At 39.0% G+C, this 27,933-nt stretch overlaps 1 protein-coding gene across 1 annotated transcript; it reads left to right on the forward strand.

Annotated features, from left to right (window-relative positions):
* Positions 1-27,286, forward strand: ube3d (ubiquitin protein ligase E3D). Its single transcript, XM_028018961.1, has 10 exons — positions 1-287; positions 3,384-3,595; positions 3,931-4,021; positions 6,685-6,907; positions 7,206-7,278; positions 7,380-7,458; positions 8,115-8,223; positions 8,715-8,881; positions 17,257-17,395; positions 26,920-27,286. The coding sequence occupies exons 1-10, from the start codon at positions 211-213 to the stop codon at positions 26,938-26,940; spliced, it is 1,191 nt and encodes a 396-aa protein (XP_027874762.1). The 5' UTR covers positions 1-210; the 3' UTR covers positions 26,941-27,286.
* The last annotated feature ends 647 nt before the right edge of the window (positions 27,287-27,933 follow it).

The raw sequence follows: 27,933 nt of genomic DNA on the forward strand, positions 1-27,933 counted from the left end.
CGCCGGCAGACTGCCAACGAACAGCCCACTGTTGCCACGCTTTGACCAAGAGGACAGAAAGTACGGCTTTGCAAGCCGTTATTGCGTGCTTATTTATTTTTCTTAGAATTTTCTGAATCATAGCCGCTTTAATTAGGCACCGAATCTATGTATTTATTACTATTATCATTAATTTCTCCCTGGACTTTAACCTTCTGAATAGCTGAAGACATGTCGGTGAAAACACATGGACTCGGAGTCTTCTTAGAGCTGAGGAAAAGGCTTCAAAGTGGACTTCTCGTTGTTGGGTAAAGGAATAGTACATATTTTTTAACATATTATCAGGAAGTGTCGGGTTTTATTAAGTTACCATGTTCTTTGCAGCGGGGCTAGCTGGCGTTAGCTAACCTAGCATGACAAAGAAACAGACCAGAAAGGACTCTCTGAGCGATATTGTAGATTATTTCAACCTTAAGACTACAGGAAGACCTTATTTGGACGTGATAAATATTAAGTCAACACATAATTCTTATTTAAACCCCGGTCTAAGTTTACTTCAGTGCTGTAGAGTTGCTGCCCTGCAGTTTCCATACGGATACGTGCTGCATTATCTCCTCATCAGTTTCTTTGTCGGCCTGCTAATTAGCCCTTCCTTTGATTCAGGTGTGTTGGAACAGGGCAGCAAACGTGACAGGTGGTCTAACCTTTGACTTAAAGTGAAACACTCGAAAGGTTTTTACAAGGAAATTACAATATTATTTATTTCAGGATGAATTCCGATGTTTTTAAAACGTTATGAAGACATAACATAAATGCGCAGGAAAATATTGTGGTGGTTTTCATCGTGAAAACGTGAACTGCTAAGCATAATTCATAATATCCAACCGGAAATCCATCCATCGCGTATAGAAGTGTGTGGTTGTTGTAGATGCATCCAGAGTTTCACAGTTCAAGTCCAGCTCTGTCCATGTTTTTATACATGTAAACCTCTAATAATAAAGGTTTTACATATGTGTGACTACACTTTTATAATATGTGACTTCACACCAAATACATAAAGAATTTCAACTTGAAGTCTGTCTTGGATTTATGTTCAGGAAAAGCTATTCAATTAAATTTAGAAAACCTTTATGAAGACACCTACTGGACACGTTGTAATAACTTGATTTTGCAATTATACTAGAAGTGTAATCTGCTTTCACCTGTTAGAAAATATCATAATCGCACTATATTCTGTGAAGATATGCGTCACTTAGACAGAATTGAGATCTCAATTGATTGTGTTTTTTTATACATACTCGCTTTTATGTAATTTGTGTCTCACATTAGTCAATCAACTAACTTGTCTTGTAAAGTTTTATCTACTTTAATAATATGCAGATGTGTTTATGCTTTGTGTTTGGGTGTGATACCATAGATTCAGTCAAATTTCAGCGTCGACTTTGACTCGGCCATTCTAACCATAAATATCGAAGCTTTTGCTTCATGTTTCCAGTCACCATCCTGTTTTAAGGTGAACCTCTGTCCCAATTTGAATGAAACACCTCCCACAACATTTTGCTGCCACTATCGTTAAAGTGTGTCTTTAGTGTGTGTGTGTCACGTATTGCATTTTGAATGTAGGTTTAAAAAAAAAAAAACACCATAACATACAATGAAGTTTGTGTTTGAGTCAAAATATAGAAAAGTACATGGATACTTTTCAAGGAACTTTACCTTAAAATGAAACTACATCTCGTTGCTTGTACTTGTGACAGTGCAATGACAATAAAGTTGAATTCTATTCTATTCTAAATTCACAATATCGTTGGTATTGCATCATTGTAATCTCACTCTATTAGAAATGAAATGACTGTTTGAAAATTCAAACAGAAACCATATTTGACTTAATGTGCCTTTCTTTCACTAATAATGCTAGTTAACAACGCTCTAGTTCTCAACTAGCTCGGTTTTTATTTTCAATCGTAGGTAAGGAGTTTGAGAAATTGTGCTTGTAGTGCGCAAAAATGCCACTAGATGGTGCCGTTGGGATTTAATGAGAAGCAAAGTGAGCCGCTTGGTTTTGCCTCTTTCTATGAATGTGTAGCTACAGTTAGGTGCTCAGTAGTGAGATGTGTTGTAGTTGTACAGTGTACGGAAGAATATAACGTATAGCTACAGCATAAAAAAATTAACTATGGATTTATTATTTATTTTTAAATAACAAGGGTGCAGTGTTTGGTATTGAGAGATGAAGACATGTCGCCTCTACTAGAGAGGTCATCAACAGAGGGTAAACAATCTGGAATGTAATTGATCTGGACAAGATTTCCACTTGATCCTATTTGCAGAAATCTCTTTCAAAAATGAAGCACAGATGTTTTGAACAAAAATGTTGCATTTTTTTCCCTCCCCCTGCCCTCTTTGAGCTAATTTTATTAAAATTTTGTACAGTTTAGGTTTTTTATGTGCTTGTAATGTGTGTACACTACTTTTATTTACCATCACAATCATTCCTTGGAGTAAGAAGGCACAGAGCTCCTCAGAGTCTTGTTGGGAGATAGATAGATAGATAGCATTTATTGTCATTGAACAGAATTCAACGAAATTTCCATTGCAGCTCCCGTGCAAAAGGTCAAATATATACAGTATAAATAAGCAAACACACAATAATAATAATAACAATATATACAACTAAATTAACTAAAGGAACTAAAGGCACTCAACCACACCAAAGAAGTAGCAGCAGGTCCAATTATGGCAATTAGGACGCCTGATTTGTCAAGTCCAAGGTCAGATATTTATAGAAAGTGTCATTCAACATGATTATAAGTCGTAGAAGCTCAGAAGCAATATTCAGTGATGTGGTTATCAATCAGCCTTCATTGATGGAGCGCTTTTCAGATACGAGGACAACTAACTGAAAACCAAACAGCAACAAGGGGAAAAAAAATGTTGCTGTACAAAAAAGTGTAGTTAATAAAGGTCAGGTTGGACTGAAGGAGTTAAAAGGAATTATGTTTATGAGGAAGAGGATAAGGAAACACTAGTGAGAAATATAGAAAATATAAGAAGCATAGAGTGAAGATTATAAGTGTTAATACTGAGCTAATTAATGAAAATCATAATTTAATTAATTGCTTAACAATCACAATCGCTAACAAAATGTCACAAACAATATAGTCAGACTATGACTACATAGTCAAGGCTGACATATATTAAAGTAGTAATAAATTATATTAATTCATAATAATCCCCCCCAAAAAAGATCAGTCACAGAACGATTGCAAAGATTTCGCTCTGATCCATTTGGTGACATTTTATGTGTCTTCTTTGGATTTTAAAATGTTGAGAATAGTGAGAAATGAACAGTCAAAACGGGTCCACTAATGATTATCTAAACATCGCCGCTTCCCCCACTCCAGGACAAATGTGGCCACAGGTCCTGCAGACGTGGCTGTCTCCCGCGGAGGAGATTCCTCTCTCCTCGTCCGGACTCCCAGAGGAGATCTGAGCCTCGCTCTGCCAGCAGGGGTCGCCTTCGAGACGGGGTCCTGCATTCATACACCTGTGGGTGAACCTGGCGGAGAGGAGCTGCACTTCAGGCTGCGAATCATGATTGAGCGGAGCGAGCGAGGTACACTTCAGGGCGGCTCCGGCATCAGCACTTCTTCCTGAACCAGTGGAGCAGATCGCTAACAAACCTGTAGCAATTAAAATACAAATCTTGGGTGAATTTCCTTCTAAGTGACATTATCTGAAGTTCTTAAACTAGAGTTTTTTGTTGCTCTAACAAGGCAGGAGAAAGTTACAGCAACAGACCATCAGATTGATTCCGCAGTCTTGTAGAGGAGTCTCTCCCCTCCTCCAACTACCTGCTATCTCATTGATTTTGTGCTCAGTAGCGGAATGTTAGCACCATTCCAAGTTTTCGAAATAAGTGCCCTATTTGTTTGCTTGCCGCCTTCGCAGAGGGACCCACCAGCATGATGGAGACTCTCAAAGCGAAAGAGACGTACAGCTTCCACTGCCAGGGCTGCACCACCCGGCTGCTGGAGGACAGGTGAGGGAGACGGCGGAGATGGAGGATTTTCTATTTTTTTCCATTTTTATTTACAGCCTCCTCAGCAGGAAGAGGACCGGTTCTTTATGGATGATGCGGCCCGCCCTCAGAAGCAATAGACTGGGAGAGCAAAATTGATGGATGGCTTCTGTGGGGTGTTGTCAGCCTGGCTGAGCTGGAGTCATGGAGTGTGTGTGACGTAGACGGCTGCACTGCCAGTTAAACACTAGCAGTTTTTTTGTAGGCGTGTATCGATATATTGTCCCCGATAATGATCGTGATAGATTACAATGTTGTTTTGAGACCATTTTTCAGTAATATATTGATAATGGCATAATAATGCAATATCGACCTGAAAAAACCAAGAAACTTAAATTTTGTAACTGGATATGGAAAATGTTTCAAATATCCAAATTAAACACAACAGCAAAAAACTGTAATTGAAACAGGAAGAAGAACCACTTATAACCAAAACTATCAATACAATGGATTATGATGTCTCTGTAAGCAAAATTGACCTTTAAAAAATGTGAATCATCAGAATGAAAATTAAGTTTATGTTAATTTATCATGCGATTAATTGCTAATTATGACCGGCTTAGATGTGCGCTGCTAACAACAGTCACCCCACTGTTGCCAATTTAGCTACTTGGAATCAGCAGCTCTGGCTTTTTAAAGATCAGTTATCAGCCAGAAATCAACAATCGGTGCATCCCTAACCAGGATCCATCCATCTTCCCACTAACCGGTTTTCTTTTTCAAATCTTGAAACCGAAATATTTGCCCAGTCATGTTTGAAAAAGTCCATGTTGAATTAACAGCAATCTATCTACAGCTTTTCTGGTTTTTCTGCTGGACGGTGAAATTTCACCCTAGTCTCAAGTCATTTGCAACATCTTGCAAAATCTTCCAGTATTGAAATGTTTTTGGATTAGAGGTCCACTGATAAATCAGCCCAATTTTCTTAATTTTGAGATATTTAAATGTGAAAACAATGTTACTTAGCAACTCTTCTGGCAAAAAAATAGTTATCCATCAAAATCAGAATTGACAAATCAGACTTTTCAAAAATTGGTTGTGTAGTCAGAAAACTGCAATCGGTGCACCTCTATTTTTTTTGGTTTGTTTGTTTGTTTGTTTTACCTTTTGGGAGTTTACATGGACCCTGGTGTTGTTACAGCAACCTGAGATGAAAATGTCTGCCTTCTGTCTATGTCTCTCAGCTGCTGAATACTAAAAATATTTGAAAAATATACATTTTGAGACAGTCATGCTTCCGATGGAGTGTGGAAAATATATCAGTTAAAAATCATGTGCTCATTAGGGCGTGCCGTGGTGGCGTAGTGGTTAGCGCGACCCATATTTGGAGGCCTTCAGTCCTCGACGCGGCCGTCGCAGGTTCGACTCCCGGACCCGATGATATTTGCCACATGTCTTCCCCCCTCTTCTTCCCCGTTTCCTGTCAGCCTACTATCATATAAGGGACACTAGAGCCCACAAAAGACCCCCTGGAGAGGTAAAAAAAAAAAATCATGTGCTCACAAAGACGTAAACTATATCATATTCAGTGTGCTGTTTTCACTGGCTCCGAGCTAATTCACTAATATTCTGCCCTCCAAAAGAATTTTAATAGAAGACACGATGCAGTCAGATGTTTAGCTAACTTAATTTACTGATTATGAGGCCTTGCGAAAGTATTCACAAACATTTTCACATTTAGTCTCTGTACCACCACAAATTTGAATGGATTTATATCAGGCTTATGTTATAGGATCTGTGAAACAGATAGTAACTAAGTATTAAAACTTCATCGGTTTATTCTTTTAGAAATGGCTTTTTCAACTACCCAACTATGTAATTACAGCCGCAAACCTTTTGGGATTATCTCTACCAGCTTTCACATCTTGAAACCAACATTTTTGTCCAGTCATGTTTAAAAAGAAAAAGTCCAGATGGGATGAACTGAGCAGTAGTTCATTTATGGCAGTTGTCCTGCTGGAAGCTTAACCTTCATCCCAAACTCAAGTTTTATGCCACATCTTGCAAGATCTTCCAGTATTGCCATGTATCAGGATAAGCGGTGCACCAATAAATCAGTCCCTATTTTTACCAATTTTGGGAGATTGGCGATCGGCCGATTCTTGGATGTGAAACTGATTCTCAAAGGTCTGAAAATTAACCACTTTCATGAAAGAGGGTTAGGCACAGCTCATGTAACAATAGTCACCCCACTATTGCTAACTTTGCAATTTATTGCTATGTTTATCAACCATACAGACAAAATAAAAAATTGTTATCAGCCAAAATCAGAATCGGAGGCTCAGGCTTTTTAAAGATCAGCGATCGGCCAGAAAACGACAGTCTGTGCCTTATTTTCCCCTTTCTCTTGTAATTACAGAAAACGTTCCCCACAGCATGATGTTGCCTCTGCTCTGTTTCACTGTGTGAATGGTGTGTTCAAACTTGATTCAAATTTAGCCTCATCTGAGCAGGTCATGTGTCTTTTTCTGTAACGTTCATACTTTGTTGTAAACTGCAAACATTAATTCTTAGTATTAAGTTTCATGCCTCCTGAAGCAGTCGTGATGTCAAACGATAAAACCAGAATCAGTCCACTGAGCGTCTGACTCTCGGTTGTGTTTTTCTCGTTTCCTTTCCTCCAGAGCGTTCTCACGAGTTCTCCCTCTCCCCAACGGCAACTGGAACGCCATCGTGGACGACTGGTGTTGCCACCCGGATCCGTTCGCCAACAAGAAGCTGCTGCCACGAGCCGAGGACTGTCTGCTGGGGGACACCTTCGTCCTGGTGGCTCGTGACACCGGCTGTGACCACACTCTGACACAAGAAGTGACCTCTGTCGGCGGTGCCGATGGTCAAGATCCAAAGGTGAGATGGCATTTAGCCTCTTTGTTTTTGAGGGCAGCAAAATGGAAAAGTTGGGGCGGTGCATGCCTGTCGTCTTCACAGACACGATCTCCTCAGACTGCTCCGGCAGTCTAGTCCAACTCCAGCTCCAGATGAAGATTGATCTCCTCTTTCTTCCATTAGTCATTCCTCGCACGACTCGCGCTCTGCGTGACTGCAGCTGAAAGGAGCTGGAAAGTAGTTTCAGTGTCTGTCTCGTGTCGTCCTTTCTCTCGTTCGGAAAGCAGCAGCTCACTTGTGATTTTGTTTGTGTGCGCAGAAACCTTGTCACCGTTTGGCCCTTGTCTCCTGCGCGAGCTGTTCGTCAGTGCTGGGAGAGGCCATCGCGCCAGGTCTGCACCACTCCTGCTGGTTTTATATTTATTTTTTTAAATAAAAAGGCCTTTCGGCGGTGCGTCAGAGAGTTTTTTGTTTACGTCGCTGTATCTTCCAGGGACGCTGAAGCTGTACATCACCCAGGTGGTGGTGCAGCCCGCTGTGGGAGATGGAAGGCCTGACGCTTCACTGAACAGGCACGCTGCTGCTTTTTGTTTTTTATCTCCCTTCTTCATGGTGACACTTTAGAAACTGGTTAGGAAAACACAACGAAACAAAAGGTCTGTTATCTTAGGAAGACGAACAGACTTCCTACACAGTCTGGAAATGATGGAGTTTTATTGAAGCACTTTGAAGGTCTGGATGGATATGAAAACAGAAAATATTACTGAGATATATTCATTCACTATTCCTTTCCTTCCTTCTTTCTTTCATTCGTTCCTTCCTTCTCTCCCCACACCATTCACCGTTCCTTCCTTTCCTTTAATGTATCTTACCTTCCATCTTGTCTTTCTCCCATCAGTCTTTTCTTCCTTCTTTCCTTTCCTTACTTCTATTCTTCTGTCCTTTGTGCCTTTCTTTCTTTCCTTCCATTCTTTTATCCTTTCTTTCTTCCCTTACTTCTTCTTTCCTTCGCTTCTTCCATTAACCTTTCCTTCATTTACTTCCTTCCTTCCATATTTTCTTCCTACCTTCCTTCCTATTGTTCACCAGCATTCTGTCTTTCTCTCTTTCTTTTCCTCCTTCATCCCTCCTTCCCTTTCCCTCTTTCTTCCTTATGCTCACATGACTGACAAATATAAAATAGTAGGACTGATGGAAATGAATGAACTTGTGTGTGTATTTTATTTAGATCTTTCTTCTTAGAGAAGACGGTTGCAGCCCGTCTGCTGGATCTGTCCAGCTCACTCAGCTCCTTCCACTTTTCTCTTCAGACGCCTGATGGGAAAGTCGTCTTACTGGTAAGATGGTGGACAGAATGAGGCATAATGTCAGTGGCAGTAGAATTGGTCAGTTCCAGTATACCATCAAGCGGCTCAGCTCTGACCACATAACGGGGTTCAGTGTGCTGAGCAAGCAGACTTTATCAGGGAATAAAACTAGAAAGGGACCCGCCGCTGCCAGATTGTAATGTCTGTTCATTCAGTTTGGCCTGCTTTACAAATGCGTTGCTGGCTGACAGCGAGTCATAAAAGGGCTCTGAGACTCAGGCGACCAGTAGCACTATAATCAATCTGGTGTGAAATTGGATCAGAACGGAGCAGATCTTTTTATAATAAAAGGAATATGTTGTAGCTTTATGGGTTTCTCTGAATCCCAGAAAAAGTTTGAGAGAGTTGCTACAACACACTACAATAAAGAGCCAACTTATACTGTTATATTTTATCGTATTCTATACATTTTCTTGAATTTAGTCTGCTTTGTGAGTCAAATGCTGTGCTCCGTCCTTCAGCTCTGGCTGCTGAACGCAGACTCCATCATCACCTCGGTCCCAGAGACGTGCGTCAGGGAGGGGGGCTCCAGCGGCCCCCCCACTCCTCTCAGTCCATCACTCAGAGCTGCCAGAGCCCTGAAGCTCCTCTACATCAGCTGCTCCGGCGCCAGCACCCAGCAGAGAGAGTAAGTGAGGATGTTTAAGACGTCCTCAGGCCTCATTGAATCTTTGTTTTCCTCTTCTTAATCACGGCTCTTCGCCTTCTGGATCACCTGCTCCGTCTTTACCCGTCACCAGATGAAAGATCGCAGGTGAACAGATTTTATTTCCTAATGCAACACCCTTCGCTGCCGTTCCCTGTTCATTATAGCATCTATTACTTTTTACAGAAGCACTTGCCATCAAAACCTCCTATTCTCTTTTTTTATTATTTGGCTCGAACTAGTATCATTAAAAGCTCTTTTTATTCCCCCTTTATCACAAAAAGACACAAAACCAATTTCAACAACCTTAGATGGGAGATTTACGCAAGGAGGAACGTTATCATAGTTAACTAAAACTAACAAAAAGTGAAATTAAGAAAACATTTTCATTACCTGACATGAATAAAAGCGGCAGTTAATGGGGAAAAAAATATAACTATCTGAAACTATATCATACGTTTATAAAATTAACTAAAACATACCAAAATTATAGCTATAATATCCTTCTTAATATAGATTTAGTGTTTGTGAATCTGTTAACTTTTAGAAAATTATCTGTTTTTTCCAGAAGATTCTTGACATCAATGTTAAAAGTTATGTTTTCATCAATTACAAGTAGATCTGGGCATTACATCAGCAACAAAATATATATCTCGATAGACACATGGGATCTATATCAATTTTCTGTAATTTCACAAAATTCCAATCAAAATTCCGCACAGCATTCTGGGTAATGTAGGCAGAGGGGAAAATTCATACTCAACCTCTCACAGAGAACTAAGCTAGATGGGAGGCATCAACTAATTCACTCACTCTTCTGTTACCTAGCAACAACTTAAGTAAGCTGCACAGCAGCAGTTTCAAGTTTTGCTATCTTCTGTCATAACTGCTGAAAAATAAAAAAAACAACACTATTGGGTGAAAGCTGTGGATAAAAAAAAGAAAATAATGACACCAGTTTGGCAGTATTTCACATATTTAAAACAAAAGACTAATAATTATTAATATGGACTGATGTGAAACACAGTATATTGTGTTACAATATAACAATATAACAACCTTATATTGTTTATCAACTTTACCAGCTGTATCAATGTTTGTAGGAAGACACAATCTCAATAGAAGAACATTTTGAGGATTAACTACAGAGTAGAACAGCAGGAACTTTCTTTCTGTGGGAAAACACCTTAGTTTTTGTTGCAGAGTTGTTGCAATTGTAGCTTTATGTGGTCAAAAGCAGAGTTCAAATGCTCAAAAACCTGTGCAACTGTTTAAAGTATCATCGGCGTAAAAATGGACAGATGCGTTTGTGTCTGTCCGTTTATGTTGTTTATAAATTTAGTGAATAGTGTGTGTCCTGAAACTGACCCTTGAGGTACCAACCATATCCAAAAGGCCAGAAAGAGATTCATTAACTTTAACACTCTGCTTTTGATTATACAGATAAAAAATGAACGAGCTGGAGAGTACAATGTGTCAGGCCAAGATTAACCGTGTCAGAGGCCTTCGAAAGGTCAGTGAAGAGGGAACACAAAGCAGTTCTTGGTGTTCAATGTGTGTATAATGACATTAACCCCCTCAGGCCTGAATTTTTTGTAGAGGACCAAAAAAATTTTACTCGGCTAATTTTTAAGCTTAGAAATAAAGGGAAAAAGAGACATTTTTTCTTCTTTTTTATGTCCATTGTAATGGACGTCTCGACTAAGTAAGCGTAGAATGTCTTGAAGCTTTCTATACTTTTCCCATAGAGTTTCATGCAATATCTAATTAGGCATGATCTCAACCTTTTAAACTGGATGTCTGCTTTTTTGTTTATCAGTGTGCATGTTTGAATAGAGAATATATAATACAAATATATATAATACAGTAATGTGTCAAATGTGTTGGCATGTTATTTGTAGTAATGTAAACGGATTACACAGTTACCAAACTGTTGACAAAGCATCAGCTTGCTGAGTATTTTCATGTAATCTCTCATCTTTGATGAACACCCTTCAAGCAGTTTCAGTGTGGCACAAAGCACAGCTGGATTTTACATGTGTTACAGTAGAAATGCGTTTTTTTCTCTGTAGTATGGCTTCTTGCATCTGCTGGGTACTGACTTTTTTTCCAGATTTTTGTGTGGAATAGACTGATAATTTCATCTATCAGGGCACCACCACTCATTGATTCACTGTATAATGTGAACACCTCTGGATGAGACACTTTGAAAAACCTTGACTGCTTTACTTCTCAATTTACCATCTAATTCCTATTCGCACGTGGCTTATTTCCTATATGCAAGCACTCAAGATCAAATATATTTCAATGTACAGTCAGTTCAAGAAAGTCTGGGAGTTTATACTCCATCATTGAAAAAATAAAATAACATAAAATCATTAACAAATCACAAAATGGCTATGAAATGCTCAGATATGCTTCTTTCTTTGCACGGCAACTCTGAATAATTAAGGGTTGTACAACATACACAAACTCCTGATGTCCACTGGGATGGACACGCAATTTTTAAAAAGATCCTATAATTTCATGATAGAAGATAAAATTCAAAATACCTTCAAATACTATCACTGGAAATACTTAAAATTATACTGAGAGTAATTTTTTAAGCTGCCATGAACAGAAATTTATATTTTTGATGGAAAACAGATGCTTACTCCTCCCTGTCTCTTGTTTCATACAAATGCTCATCTTGTCTGATGCCTGAAACTCACTAGTATCAAGTTAAGAGTCTAAACTTTATTGTTTTTGTTTAATAAGACATCAATCTGTCCTATTAAACAATCCATCATACAAATAACAAATTACTTAATTGTTTTATTGGTTTTATCCCAGAAAAATATCATGTCCATTCCAGTGGGCGAGGGGTCTGAAGGAGTTAATTACTTTCTGGCTGCGCTTTCTGCCTGATAACTGTACATCCGAACCACTAGTAGGCACCACGGTGGTCAGACAATTAGTGTTGTAATGAGTTGGCAGGTACAGTAGCCTTAGCAATGTTCCTTTTAAACAGCATCCATCAACTGATTAGATTAAATATTTTCCCCATATGTTCTGGGAATCTTTTGTTACCCAACACTGAATGCATTTAAAACTACGGGGTTTGTTGCCTTCTCTCGTCCGGCCCTTTGTTATGTCGGTTCATTTTTCAGAGCCTCCCGTGAGACTAATGTTGTGTGTTTGTGAGAATTAATAGTTGTGGGATCCATTCCAAATCCATTCTGGTTTGCTAATTTACAGTAAGACCATTTTATAAGGGCAAGATGTTGCAAAGAAATGAGCACTGCTCAGTTTGTCTGACATTTTTGGGCGAAACATTTCTGCAGACTCGACCACAGACACTTAAGACAGACTACTGAGCAGCTGCTGCAGCTCTCATAGCAGTTTTTTTAAAGCCAAGAATCACCTTGTGATAAAGATGAACCCAGCAGATTTTGGGGCCGACTTTATAAAGTTAAATGGAGTTTAAAAATCTGGATTTTTCTTTAAGAAATAAAGTTGACAACGTTCAAAATGTTTGTTAGCTTTTCTGTTGTAAGTCAGAGGTAATTTTTTTCTGCTAGAAGTAGAGATGACATCCCTCTGTGTGTGATAAAGAGAGAAATCCCTGAAAAAACACAGTTTTAATTTTAAACAATGGTAAAATTGACATTTTAAACAATCCTTAGAGAGCCATACTGCAAGTTAGCATCACAAATAAAAACAACAGTCTGTGTGTGTTGGAAGATACATTAACTCAAGAGATTTCCAAAAAGGTTGCTAACATTTACAAGTCTAGCAGAGATGTAAATTAGGGATGGACCCATTTGAAAATTTGGGCCTATATCTATTTCCGATATCAATATTGCTAAAACTGATATTTATCTATATTGTATATATTTCCCTACACATTTGACACTGTATAAAAGTTACACCACCACCTATATTGCTTTTCTGCTTCGGTTTACGTTCCCATAATCCTGTGCTGCATCTCCATCACATGGCCAAACAAATACTCCATGGACATTCTGTTCCACTCTTCCTCCTGAAACACAAGATGACAACAAGATGCAAAATTGCTAATATTGGCTCAGTTTTGCTCATAGGACCAATATTTTCAATACTGTCAGCATAAGGGTCCTTTGTGGACTTTAAAAGGTTGAAACTAAGATGACCGAAACAGCAAAAGTACAAACTTCTCTGTTTTAGCAGTCTGAATGAACAGCTGTCTTCCTTCTGACATCATTTTAACCACATGACTAATACCAAAAACGGCTAACATTGCAGCAACAGTCTCCACACTGAAGAGTGGGGTTGTTGGTGCAAACTGGTGTTTGGTTGTGGTGCGTGTCGGTTCAGATTGATTAGTGTGCAGGCACAATGAATCGTATGTGGAAAAACACTGTCCCATTAAAGCTGACTTAATAAATCAGTCTGTTAACAAAATCATCCTTCAGTTCAGCTTGTTAATATTTCCTTTAGGCTTGACTGCGTCGCTGAGAAACGTGTAATAGAGAGAAACACCCGACTGCTAATTTATTTAGTTTGATGAATATTGGGAGATCTGTATTTACTAATATGTAGCAATGTTTTATCATGAACTATTCAACCTTTTTGTCTTTTAATTGAACGTAACATTTGGAAATGCAATAATTAAAAATATCATTTAAAAAAAAGCCTCTTAAATTAGGATTCTTTCCCTCTGTATTCCAAGTACCATGGTGGAAAATGAAGTCTAGTGACAACTATTACATTACCATCACTGCTCCAGCATTTTGCTTGCCCTCCTCGGATGTGTAGATGAATTTTGCAAGATCAGTTGAGAATTACCCCACTAGAAGATGCTTCCTCCCTCATTATTTTCAACTGAATCAGCACTTAACATTCCCCCCCACTCCCTCTCCTCCGTCTCTCTCTCATCGTCCTCATCTTCCCTGCAGCCAGCAGGCGTGAAGACAGAACACGGAGGTTTTGTTGTTTCCTCCGTTTTGACAAGCCCACCGGCTGACTGACAGAACGGGTAATTACTGGGAGACAAAAGTTCGCTAAAAGAGAAAGCGGTCTTCTCAGGCAAAGCGGCACGCCTCACGTTGAGTGATGTGATTTACTGTAAGAGTCGAGTGGCGCATGGGAATGTGAGCGTGCTGGATGCTGGGAGATGTACGGCTGTTGCAGTCAAACTTTGACATTCTAGCTTTTCACCTTCGTGCTCCAGCTCCTCACAGAAAAAGAAATGCTCATATTTGCAGCTCAGTGTCTTGTAAGTAGCTGCTCAGGTGTCGATCACTCGAGTGCGACGGTGTGTTTATGTGTTTAAAAGAAACATGGCTGTCTTGATTTGCAGAGGGTAACAATAACACATGTTTTCTCTCCCTCACCTGACTGTGAGTTGTCTGTCTACCAAACTTACCAAAGGGTTTTCTTACTCAGAGTAAATCAGTAGGTGACACATTTAAGCTGTTGTCTGATTTATTTTTATTTTTAAAAGACTATAGCCACATGTAGGGTTGAAATGATTAATCGAATGAATTCCTCATTGAAATAATCGTCAACGAATTAAGTAATTGATTAATCGTTAACTGGAGTATACAGACTTAAAAAATTGTCGAAGCTGGGGTGTGCCGTGGTGGCGTAGGGGTTAGCGCGACCCATATTTGGAGGCCTTGAGTCCTCGACGCGGCCGTCGACTCCCGGACCCGGCGACATTTGCCGCATGTCTTCCCCCCATTTCTGTCAGCCTCCTTTCGTAAAAAGGGAAACTAGAGCCCACAAAAGACCCCCTGGAGGGGTAAAAAATAAATAACTAAATTGTCGAAGCTGAGAATTGGTAAGGGACTTTTATGGATTACACAATATCTGTAATAAATTCAAACATGTTCACATGACGTTCTGCTTTAACGTTTACTGCAAGTGGCTTGGAATAATTCCATCCTAAAAATACAACGGGGATTTCATGTGATTTCTTGGCTTTCTCTTTTTAACACATTTCCAAAACACACAACGAAAGTTTCCACTTTGTCCTAATTTTGTGCAGAATTTTCTGATAAGGGATTAATTTAATGCAATTTGGAATAAGGCTGTAACATATAATGTGTGGAAAAGTGAAGCGGTGTGAATTCTTTCTTATTGCGTTGCATGTCGGACATGCGCAGGAGCTTTTCTTCAGCGCTCGAGTGTTTTGATATATAAAACCAGCGTAAGAACGTGGAGTCGATTGATGGCCACATCTCCGGATTATAACAACCCCTACATTACTCAAGACGTCATCATTTCACCCCAAACTTTTCCTAAATGTCACCTTCTTCTCCCACTTTCCTGCAGGTATAACTGACTCTTCCATTTCCCCTCTACATAATTTACTAGCATCCTTCATCACTCACCTCTGACAGTTTAAATTAAATGTTATGCCTGGGGAGCTGAATTCCCCCGGTGATGACGGCCTTCCTATTTGGGATACAGTCGGATGCAGTCGGCTGCAGCTGGGGGTTACAGTATGTCTTGTTTAAACTGCCAATAATTGGCTGGAGAATCAGTGAGCCGGGGCCTAAGTGGATTACTCTTGTCACCTATGGTAGAGGCTCGAGGAGGGCTGAGTGAGGTGTGTGTTGTCGTCGTCTTTTAGCGCCTTGCAAAAGTATTCATACCTCATAAGCTTCTTCACATTCTCTCACAATTGCATCCACAAATTGCTTGTATTTTGGGAACATTTTAGTTGATTTTCCTACACAAATTAGCTTCTAATGGTAAATAAAAAAACCCCAACTTAAAACACAAAAACTTTTATTGGTGAATAAATGGCAACATGGCAACCCAGGAAAATGGGCAGCATTGGGATGAAGTTATGCCTAAGCCATAATCAAGCTAGGTATAAGGAACAAAAATACATTTTTTTTTTTTTCTGAATTGGCATGTTTGTATTAAGCAAATGTATTTTGTAATTCCAAATTTGTGCAATTATATGGTCAGTAGAAACGCAGTCAGTGTGTCTAAGATGAGGATGAAAATGATGTGTAACCAGAAATAAACATGAAGCAACATTCCATCAATCAATCAAATCAATCAAATTTTATTTGTATAGCACATTTCAGCAGCAAGACATTTCAAAGTGCTTTACATCATATCAAACACAGAATCACAATGCAATATAGAATCAATCATTAAGTCAAGTTCCATCAATAAATTTGTAATTGATTACATTTCAAATACAATTCTAAACAGGTGGGTTTTTAGTTGAGATTGAAAAGAAGTCAGTGTTTCAGCTGTTTTACAGTTTTCTGGACGTTTGTTCCAAATTTGTGGTGCATAGATGCTAAATGCTGCTTCTCCTCATTTGGTTCTGGTTCTGGGGATGCAGAGCAGAACCAGAACCGGAAGACCTGAGAGGTCTGGAAGGTTGATACAATAAAAGCAGATCTTTAGTGTATTGTGGTGCTAAACCGTTCAGTGATTTGTAAACTAACAGTATTTTAAAGTCTATTCTTTGAGCTACAGGGAGCCAGTGTAGGGACTTTAAAACTGGTGTTATGTGCTCCATCTTCCTGGTTTTAGTGAGAACGCGAGCAGCAGCATTCTGGATCAACATTGAGCTACTATGCACCACAAATCTAGAACAAACTTTCAGAAAACTGCAAAACAGCTGAAACACCGAGTTCCTTTAAATCAAGACTAATATCCCACCTGTCTAGAGGTGCTTTTGAGCCATAATTAATGAAACATTGACTAATATATGTGAATTGTATTGATGTTTTTGACAATGGCACCGGATAAAATGTAATGTTAATGTTTGTTCTCAAATTGGTGACTCTAGAATGTTTATGTGACTTTTTCTTTTTGTGTTTCTATGATTTAAAGCACTTTGAGCTGCCTTGTTGATGAAATGTGCTATACAGATAAACCCGATTGTCTGCCCAACAACTGTTTCTTATGTTGTTCTTTGAGCTGATTGTCTTGTTACACGCCTAAGATTAACTGATAATCTACTGTACGTGATCTCCAACAACATCAAGCAGCCACCGTTTCATTTGTAATTATAAAATATTCCACTTCTTGAAAGCTATGACATGAATGTATCTCATGAAAACTCAAATTGCTATAAAAGTAGAAATCATCAACCCAGTAATAATAGTACATTACCTCATGCTACTCTATGCAAACACACTGTCTGTACTAGTGAAGGTTGAATCCTATCGTTCTGGGGTCAAAGGTTAGGTTTTTATCCTCCACTATCCACATTAGTGCAAATTCTAATTATGCCTCATTTTTCTCTGTGTAAACTTACAAAGTTGAACTAGCAGACTGAATGAGACTTCTGTGCTTCATCTTGTGTAATGCTGATGCACTCACAGTAAATCCCAGCTCCTCTGTATGTTTGTTATTTTCAGGATTGTTACTAGTTGGGAGGTCAACTCCATCGGACACCCCGTGGTCCTGCCGCTGCAGGTGTGTGAGGAGCTGCTGGAGGTGATGGATGAAAGCAACTCCACGCTTCCTGCCTCCATGCGCTGCATGAGGTGCTACGAGGTGAGGCATCTACAGTATCTTGCGAAGCCGCCGATAATGACTGCAGCATTATCAAGGATTTCTTTTAATCTTCTCAAAGCTTTTGTAGCGAATCGGTGTTTTGAATTGTTCTCATTGATCTTTATCCTTCTGAAAAAAAAAATCTGGTTTTAGCTGACAGCAGTCACTTACTCGCGCTGTTTCAACCTCCGGCAACTTGTTGTTTTCTGTACTCAGTGGTGCCTGACAATGTTTTCATCCTGCCTTAATTAATTTCATGATTCAGAACTTTCACTTTGCAGTTTTGCTTTGGGGATTAAGTGGAACAACTGTGAGTTTTTACTTATTTCATCTTCTGTACGCTTGCAATTGTGCAACATATGTTGAGTTAACCAGAGTTGCAAAGAAGACCCCTTTTGACTTGATAATAGTTGTGCAGTTTGCTGACATCTCTGCTCTCAAAGCTGTTTTTAGCTTAGTAACGGGAAGGTAATTAACACTTATTATCCTCAACTTCCTGCTCACAATGTGAGGAAAGTAACTCCTACGCTTTAAAGTTTCCTTTCTGCTGAATATAAAAGGTGGAATGAAGACTTGTGACTAGCTTCATAATGCAGTTATAAATGAGGCTGGACAGATTGCAGTTACCTCAGCAATCGCCGATTTTTAAAAAGCTTGACCTGCCGATTCCGATTTTGGCCAAAACCGATTTCTTTTGTTGGGAAAGTTGCTAAGTTGGCAACAGTGGGGTGACTGTTGTTAATCGCTCATGTGCAGTTGTGACCTGATAGGTTGATCTACATAAGATTAGATCAGTTTCACATGTAAGTATCGGCTGATTACCCGAAATTAAGGAAAGCGTGGTCGATTCATTTTTTCACCCCTTATTAAAATTTCCTAATTTTTCCATAGCGTTATATTGTGTTTGAAAACATTCACATTCAGAATTTTATGCCCTTTTTCAATAACAAGCCACACATTTCCTTCCATTTCCATATTCACAAAACATAATCAATATTTATTGTCATTGTTATGGTACTGAAATTGCATTTGGGCATCATCTGACAAAGATGAAGTGCATAAAATTTGAGCTATGCTTATATTTGTAAAGGGACAAATATCTCTCCTTATATGTTAAAGCTTCCTAACAATAACTATCAATGATTCAGCCTGAAAAGAAATGATCGTCACCCATAGAGATAGTCAACCAGTATTCTGATACATCATGAACTCCGATATACTGCTGATGTCAACAAACTAGTTGGACACTGATGCTAAACTAACCCAGATCCTGGTTCAGTTTGTCTGTAAAGCTCTCTGATGTAGAAAATACTCTTCTAGCTATTTTGGAGACATCGGAGAAAGCACTTTTACAGTTTCCATGATATTTTCTTTTCAGACATCATTGCCGCAGTCACTCCACAAATGAGACAAAGATTTGTAAAAATAAATAAATACAATTTCTCACTATTCTGCTTGTTACTTCTTTGGAAGTACCAAACTGTTCTTCCTCAAACTTGCTGCCTCATCAGCTACCTCGGCATCTAGCGAGGGCTGGCTTGCCCTCAAATTTTAGCTCTCATCTTACAACTTGATATGTCTGCTTTCCAATTTTTAGACTCAGTAATGTCTTTTTTCAAATTTACATAAATGAAGAAGTAATTTTTTCAAAAGCAACACAAATCAGCAAATAGGGGAACTGATGTAGTCTCTGGGGCTGACCAGGTCCCTGTCGGTGCCAAGTCTGCTACTTCTGATCTATGTTGTTTAATTAGTTTAGAAAAGAAGAACCTTTGTTTTATTATTATTGTCATTTTTTGCTGTTCGGGTAAAACTAGCTCCCATTTGCTACTTCACAAAACGGTGTTTTTGTTTTTTATGATGGGCGGGGGACGGGGCCTTCTCCCTAAAACGATAGAAAAGCAGAGATGCAACACGACACAGTGTTGACTGAGAAACAGTGAGAGGTGAACTGATGCAATTCAGCACTTCCTGATAGGAGCTGCATGCAGTAATCTAGAAGCCAGATTGTAGCCTGAGATGGACAGGAAGTGTCGTGAGAGATGCTGTTAAGAAAGTGCTTCAAACTCCTGGGTGACAGAGGTGGAGGACGAGGCTGACAAGAAGATGGAGTAGCTGATGTCTGGATATAAAGAGGCTGAGTAGTCGAAAAGCATTTTAAAGCAGTTTTTAACGTAATCCAATTAAAATGTGCTCGGCTTCTTTGTATTTCCAACATTTTAGAAACTTATTATTCTCTATATATCGTCAACATGGATATGAAGAAGGGAACATTAATCTGAAATAATAGTTTTATTACAGTTGAAATAGAAAGGTTTGACTTATTAAGAGTTATGGTTGTAAGAAAATGGCATCGCACCATTTCTTTTCTGAAGCTGTAACAAGATATCAGACTAAAACACCAACAGGCTTCATTTATTTATTTTTAACTAATGGCTGGCTCACAAAGCATTACCAAGTTTTTTTCAGCATGGTGAACTATGTCAAAATAGAGTGTTTTTGGTGCAAAAGCCTATATTTATGTCTGAGACTTTTTTCTGTTTTTGTTGAAGTGTTAATCAAAGTTGCTCTGAGTTGCCCTGCTGTGTTGAGTCAACATTTACAGAACACTCTTGCTGACAGTTTGTTTTATTACATAAGCATTTAAGACGTTCTTTCTACTTTTACATAGTTTTCTTGGCAGCATTTGGGATCCTAGTCAATACTGGTACTGCTTGAACTGGATTCCTCCACACTGAACAGATACATACTGTATATTTAAAGCTTTATGAAGATTCATGACCTCTTACTTTTTGAGGGAAATTGAAAACAGGAACCTTTTAAGTACTGTTTTGGCATCAGGACCCGATATGTCTAAAATGAAGTAAAGAATTTGTGATTTGTCAAACATTTCTTTCTGTAAACAAAAAAACCTGGGACACTTTTAAAAAATTACATTTTTCACATAAAATCTGCTCATGAATTATGTATGCTGTGTTGCCTTTTGAGCCGATTGTATAGTTACATGCCTCATATTAAGCAATACTCTAAAATAAGTGATCTCCAGCAACATCAAATTGCCACAGTTTTCTTGGAAATTATAAAAAATACCACTGCTTGATTGGTTCTGCACAATGTATTGTGAGTATATGATCACCAGGACTGTTTGGAGAGCAATAATTATTGGCTAATATGTTTTATGAGTCCTGAAGTTGTATTTTTCCTTCTATCCAACATTTAGCCACAGGAGCAAAAGTCACATTAGACATAAATGACATTGCCAAAAAACGTAAGAGTCACTTAGACTAGGAAGCACGGATTAGAAAGAGGATAAAAAAGAAAACGGGAATATATTGGACTTGATATCATTGTAATATTTACTGATTTTATCGCCATCACAAGATTTTCTAATACCATGCACCCCTAGTATACATCATACCTAAACTTAAGAACTTTAAAAGTAGAAAGCATTTACATAAAAACAGTACATTGTCTCATGCTAACCTATGCAAACACTGTCTGTACTAGTGAAGGTTGACCTAGGATCATGTTGTTTTGGTTTTTCTTTTTAGTTGACATGTTGCCATACACAGCAATTGCTTGGTAAGATGTCTAGAATGAATCTTGACAATCTCTTTGCTGACCTCACATTTACCTCTGAGATATGATGCAGCATCATCACTGGTGTTAAAAACAAAACTACACCATCGAACGCGGCGGTAGCATCATGGCAACTTTCAAAATGCTGTCTGTATTCAAAGCAACACTGTAAATTTTAACCCAGATAACATGAGTAGCTGTGTTTTCATTACAAATGTGCGCAAAACTGTTGATATTCCGATAATGTCGAAAAATCACAATGTTGCAATTGCGGTCTAACCATTAAAAAAGAGACGCAATTAAAATCACACATGAATAAATGTAGTCACGCTACAAGTCATTAGAAACATGCCGCACCATCATCCTCTTACCCCTTCCATGCCGTTTTCTTCATTTTCCGTTAGTAGTAACAGACAGTTGTTGATCACGTTACTTTTGTGATGTGAGAAAGTGTTTCCATTGCAGCTTTACAAAATACACTAAATTGATACAGCCAAAAAAAAAAACACCTCATCCTTGCGCAAAAACATGTCGAAATTGCTGTTTGAAGCAATTTTATCTTTGTAATTCCAGTTTGCGCAGTTACATGGTCAATGGAAACAACTCTTAATTACTCGTAATCGTGAATGTTATGTGTGTCGCATGATGTGTCACAAAAAAGACTTAGAAGCTTTTCTACACTCCAAAATGAAAGGCCAAAGTTAGAAACCGCAACTATATTATCATCCATTTAGGGCTCACTGAGGCACTATGACAACCAACCAGAGCCATACCCAGTGATGTTGGTACCACTTTCATCATGACTAGTCTAAGTGTCTGCTGTTTGAACTATGCCTCTCAAAAACTCGTGAGCGTGTTCATTTAACAGTATGTAGCCATTGTTCCCATCAGAAACATGTTTGTCATTGTTCCTGTGGTGAATCAGAATGTTTCAAATGAGTCCTGCAGCCTGAAAAAGATCAATCCTTTAATATATGAATCTAATGTTACTTTAATATCCTTTTTTTTGTTGTAAGTATTAAAAACTGTACATGCTTCGATAAGCATCCACAGCAATTCTTCACTATTTTCTCTGAAACGCTACAGAAGCCACCCACCACAGCCTGTCCCCTCACAGCGACGAGTCGCTTTCTGCGGGGAGAAAAACGCTGACCTGTGCGAGTCGGTGCGTTTTTAGTGTAATTTCAGCCCCAGTCGGTGTCACAACCCGGCCTGCGGAACGTCTGGGTTCCTGCTCTCCTCTCGCCACCGCCGGCGTAATGGGCTGCAAAGTAGATCCAGTTCAAGAGCGTCGCTCTTCTGGTCAGGGGGGAAAAAAAAGAACGGTGCCTGTCTTCTTCCTCCACCCACACTCACTCCTCCATTAATCTCCTCATCACTCCCACGGAGATGTTAGAAACCGGGTGATTTGCATTAAAGAGATGAGCAGGTGCATCCACAGCTTCTTTGATTCTCTCTCTCTCTTTTTTTTTTTTAATAAATGACCTCCCCCAACCTGCTGGCATCTAGAACGATTGTTCACTCGGCAACGTCTAACAGGAATTCATTAACTGAGCCGTGGGTGTTTGACGCCGTCCTGTTTCACATCGGTTTTTGGACCCGACGCGTCCGTCAACATTTGAAGCCTCGGCCACTGCACCGCTTTGCATGACTTCGTTTGCATTCCTGATGGGAAAGTAGAAGCTGTTGAAGATGTTAATCTGTCACCTGATATCGCAGCGTTTTATCACCAACTTTACGTCGGAACGGTTTCTTGGCACACGGGCCTCGTCGCTGCAGCAGATGGAGTGGTGAAACAGATGTTAATAATGATGGCTCAGTTCTTTCATGTTTCCGTGGAAACAATAGCAGTTTCTCCGGCATGCACCATCGTGCTACCTCAGCCCAGCACAGCGAAGTCTATCTAGATTCAATACAGTTTTATTCAAACTAGTGATGCACCTATATGAAAATTTGGGCCAATGGTAATATCCGATTTTCATGTTGCCATTATGGCTGATAATATTTATCGATTATATATTTTGCCCGTCCATTCATCATCAAAAAATAAAACTCAGGGTTGTTGATCGTGTAAGAAATAACGACCACAATGAGATTATGGCCCCAGTTAGGAATAAGCATAGAAATAAATTAAAGGCTCAGCCGAAGAAAGTAAGATGTAAAAAAAATTAAAAATACCGTACTATCAATCAATCAACTTTGATTGCATGAAGGCAGGAAACGGGCAACTCAGAGTGTTTTACATCATAAAAACAACAAAAACAAGTCATAAAAATATGCTACAGTCACCAATTGACAAAACCAGTAACAAATACTGCATTTTGTCAAGTGACATCATCAGAATCATCAGTCCACGTCAAATATGTTGGTCAGTGTTCCATTTTTTTATGGTTCAAAGCAGGAGGGTTTTTAGCCTTGATGTAAAGGAACTCGGTGTTTCAGCTGTTTTGCAGTTTTCTGGAAGGTTGTTCCAGATTTCTGGTGCAGAGAAGCTGAACGCTAAAAGAGTTTGGAAAATGGCATAAACTGTATGGCATAAAATTAAATTAATATTTGAATTTTATAGTTAATCCTTTTTCTTTTAAAAAACCTTAGAAGGTTCTGTTTATTATGGACAATAAACAGCCCCCTCTCCTCCACATAGTGGACAGACAGCGGAGCACCTTCTCACATAGGCTGCTCCAGCTCCGCTGTCGTAGGGACAGATACAGGAAATCCTTCCTGCCACATGCCATCTCACTGTACAATAAAAGCTAAATCATTGTTCTGCACTAATCAGTCCAATTTTGCACAACTGCACTGTGGCACACTTGCTGTACATATATTTACATATAGCTACATAATGTATCTGCATTTTTGAATCTTTGCAAGGACTGCTCTTAAGTTGCTTTTTATATTAACAGCATTTCATATTTTTACAATTTATAGCATTTTATATTTTATTTGTTATTTTATCTACAACTACTACTCAGTGGTAGTTGTTATTGTGACTTGTCTATGCTGTAACTGCAAAGTAATTTCCCTGCTGGGATGAATAAAGTACTTCTATTCTATTCTTGTTTTTAATTTTAATATATTGTCATCTTCCTAAAGTAATGGCTTAAGTACTTTTTGGCCAAAAGATGACATAAAGGGGGGGGAAAAATTACATTTGGGAAAAAATGGCCTAGGCCATTACTTTAGTTAGGTGATAATATTCATTTTTGTTTTTTTCCACAGCGTTGTACATTCTTTAAAATGTATTACTTTTTAAAATTGCTGTAGATTTATTCTCCTCCCAATAACTTTCCAATTTCTGTCCCCTTTATTTATCTCCCACAACTACTTTCCATTTTTCTGTTTTGCGGTTCTCGTATGAATATATTTTTTAATGCGCAGAACATATTTGTTCAAATTTTTTAGTTTTTTTTTTTTTCTTTTTGGTACATTTTTTGCACAAAAACCACTATATTTATGTCTGTAGCCAATGTCAGTAGCTGGTAAAAGGGAGTTTAGCTCAGATTTTCAGCTTCGGGTGGTGCAGACACACCCATCAATACAACAAAGTAGCATCATGTAATTATATAGGCAAGCAGCCTTATTATCTGTTTGAAAGTCCTCTTCCCCTGTTCCTTTAATCGGGTTCTGCTAGTCCTCGCCCGTCTCGGTCTGTTTCTTCACATGGAAGGAAACATTCTCCATGCTGCCTGCCAAGGTTGAAGTGTTCTGTTTGATAAGCACCTAGCATCAAAGTCTGGGATCGCTCAACTCCCTTTACCAGCAGCCCTTTGTCACTGTCTCAACACCTTTAATGCCTCAGACATTAAATAACCACCTCCTGCTTGGAGGAAGAAGGCATCAACTGAGGAGGTTTTGTACAGATGGAAAATTAAAGTAGCAAACACAATCTGCCCTAACAACTTGTTGTCTTACCCCCAACATTTTACTGGTGTTTCATGTTTGATCAAATCAAAGATCCAGAGCACCCTGAAGCATATAATGTTCAGTTTAATAGGCTGACCTTAAGCCAGAAGCCATGAAAGAGCTCAAAGTTTGTATTTCACAGTTGTAAATCCATCTGAGAAGACTTTTTGTGCATCTTCTCATAAGACTCTCATTGATCAGCAAGAAGGGGGCGGGAGAGGCGGACTGTAAGAGGAATTAGCTTTGTGTCTGCGATGCTTTAACCAGTCACCCGGCTTCTGATCTTTTCAGTTTGTGTTTATGGCAACAATAACTTTCGGTCCAAATCTGGCCCTCCATCTCATTTTCCACAAATTAATTTCAAAATCCCATGACTATGTGAAACGTAGGAAATTTGCCACCTCAGAATGAAAAGCATTGTCTGACTGTTTCTCCGGATCGTTCTGAGATGTTTTGTCAGCAAGATCAGTTTTGAAATCAGCCACAGTGTCTTGCAAAGTTGACAAAATCAGGTGCATGTGACTCTGAACACACCATCCCTCTAATTACACATGGTAGTGGCATTGTCATGATGTGGGAGAGAGCAGAGATGCGGGTCGGTTCTTGAGAAGATGTCAATTCTTGTATTTCGAAGGGAAAAAGTTGGAGAGGCTAAAGAAGATTTGAGGTTTGCTGTCCAGTCTCAGAGCTACAACAGGGTGTCTGTGCATCCTTAAGATGTCTTAAAAAGTTTTAAATTCATGTATCTAAAACAAAAAAAATTAATTTGGCCTTTGAATACATTAATTACAAACCTAAAATTTTGTCGTGGCTGGATTATTTAATCTCGTATTAACCTGCCGAGAAAGCCTACTACCACGATAAAACAACTGTTTTTATCTCAAGATATAAAAATAAAGAATTTTGTCTTCTCGGTAACTAAAAGCAAATATCAAGCTCCTACCAGATTTATAAACTTTGCCACAATTTCAAGGTCTAGTCAGAACAGAACCTGTTAGCCTAGCCCCTCTGCTCTACCAAGGAGCAATTAGCCTAACCTGGCCTTCCATTTACTCTAGTAATGACCTGTTAGCCTAGCATAACCTAGCCTTCGATCTGCTCTAGTAATGGGTCGTTAGGCTAGCTAGACTAGCATAGTTTATTGTAGTTTTTATACATTTTTTGTGGGACTTTTTTGTTAGGGAAAAGTTTGAGTTTCACACAGACATCTTCACTGTGGTCTGTGATTTGAGGAGGTTAAGGCTACTGGTTACATGTTGCTAATATACCCTTGCTAGCTAGCAAGCCATTTTTTGCCTCTATCGTGGTTTAGGTACAAATTTATGGACATTAAGCTGGATGACATTGGTCTTTGCCACTGCCTCACTTCATAAAACAGTGTCTTTTGTTGCAGGTCTTCTTATTGAAGGATTTTAATTTTTTATTTATTCTCACAGCTTTCCCATTTTAAATCCAGTTTTTCATCTTATAATAGATCAACTCTCTCCTGTCTGTACCTCCCACCTCTCTGCTGCCCAGACTCCCGAGCCTCTGGTCTCCCGGTCACCCCCTCTCATAGACTCCCTCTGTCCACTTCACCTCTAAGTTGCCATTTTGTATCATTTGTATGAATTACGGCGGATGCGCCTGAGCGGTGAGCAGGCACTGGCACAGGGACGGAGAAGACAGGGCCTTGAGTGTGGCAAATGCCCTCATCCATCATCCCAATATAGAGCCCTCAGTGGAGCGCAGCCATTGTCTGCAGCAGGCAAACACCCAGGAAGAGCAGATGGAGGGAGAGGACGGCACTGAGCCCGTTTATTTTTCTCACCTTAGTTTATGTGAATGTGTTTTTTTGTAGTTGGTTAGAATGCTACCATCTGTTTTTTTTATTATTATTATTTCTGAAAACGAGTCAATTCAGATATTTTGTTGCTGTCCTATAAGTAGAGGAAACAGATGCAGTACTGTTGAGCTTTAAGGGAGGGGTTCAGGAAGCATTTTATTTTTATTCGGCTTTCTGTGATCTAAAGAGATTTCTGTTTTGTGAACGTCTTCCATAGGTGGCGTACCTGAGACTATGAGATCTGAGGGCACACCTAGAGCCTGGCAACTCTACTGAGTGTTTTTGAAGATGCCCTGCTGCAGCTGACAAAGGAACTTCTGAGCTTCAGTGCGTCTCCTTTTTTTCTGTACGGATTCAGCTCAGCGTGGAATGCAGAATGTATGAGATATCCTGAGCACAGCGTGGTTTTCATGTTGAGACATGACGCTTCCAAGACTAACATCCCGGCAGTGGTAAAACTTGAAAGACCTGAGTTTTTGGAGAATTCATCATTTCACTGTAGTTAATATTTGTTTAACGTGTCTGTACAATAATTGTTCTTTTGTTTTTTACCATTATAATAAACATAACCTCTTTTTTTACCAAAAAAATTGTTTTTGATTTGCTAGAAAGGAATGCTGGTGTCTGTGTGGAACTTTGTTATTTTACTCGGCTGTTAAAGTTTCTTGTACAGGCAGATCAGTCTGGGAGTTGATGGGGGGTTTTTTTTCCAACATGCATGTAAAAGTACATGATTAATGCTGAACAGACATTATTTAAGTCAGGTCACATCTATTTGTATAGCACCTTTTGACAAGGTAGTTCAAAGTGCTTTACATGTTAAAAACTTAATACAGTAACCAATTGTGAAACAATGAACATTACATTTTCTCAACTCAAAATCATAAAAAAATAATCAAGGATATGTACATCAAATATATTGATCAATGCTGCAGTTATTATTAATCAAAGGCAACTATAAGCAGGTGGGTTTTTAGCCTTTGATTTAAACAAACTGTGTTTTGGGCCTCTGTCTCTTTAAGAAAGCCTCTGTTTCTTTAGGAAACTCCATCTTCAGGTAGACATCACAACATTGCTCCTCTATTAATGTTTTTACCAGCTTTGCACTGAGAAGTAGCTTGTATATTGAGCTCAGTAGATGAGAAGGCCCATCAGTCTGAAGGAGGTGAGTGGGGAAGGGCCGCTCTGTGAGGCGGAAGCTAGGAAGCTCTGAGGAGGAGTTTTGTCCTCG

Source organism: Xiphophorus couchianus, chromosome 5, assembly GCF_001444195.1.
Source record: "Xiphophorus couchianus chromosome 5, X_couchianus-1.0, whole genome shotgun sequence".
Taxonomy (NCBI): Eukaryota; Metazoa; Chordata; class Actinopteri; order Cyprinodontiformes; family Poeciliidae; genus Xiphophorus; species Xiphophorus couchianus.

What these genes read in the sequence shown, in the direction of transcription:
- ube3d (XM_028018961.1), top strand. Translation starts at nt 211, where the DNA reads ATGTCGGTGAAAACACATGGACTCGGAGTCTTCTTAGAGCTGAGGAAA. An exon ending in AGTGGACTTCTCGTTGTTGG is followed by an intron (nt 288 to 3,383) that starts GTAAAGGAATAG and finishes CCCCCACTCCAG; the next exon opens with GACAAATGTGGCCACAGGTC. An exon ending in GGGAGAGGCCATCGCGCCAG is followed by an intron (nt 7,279 to 7,379) that starts GTCTGCACCACT and finishes TGTATCTTCCAG; the next exon opens with GGACGCTGAAGCTGTACATC.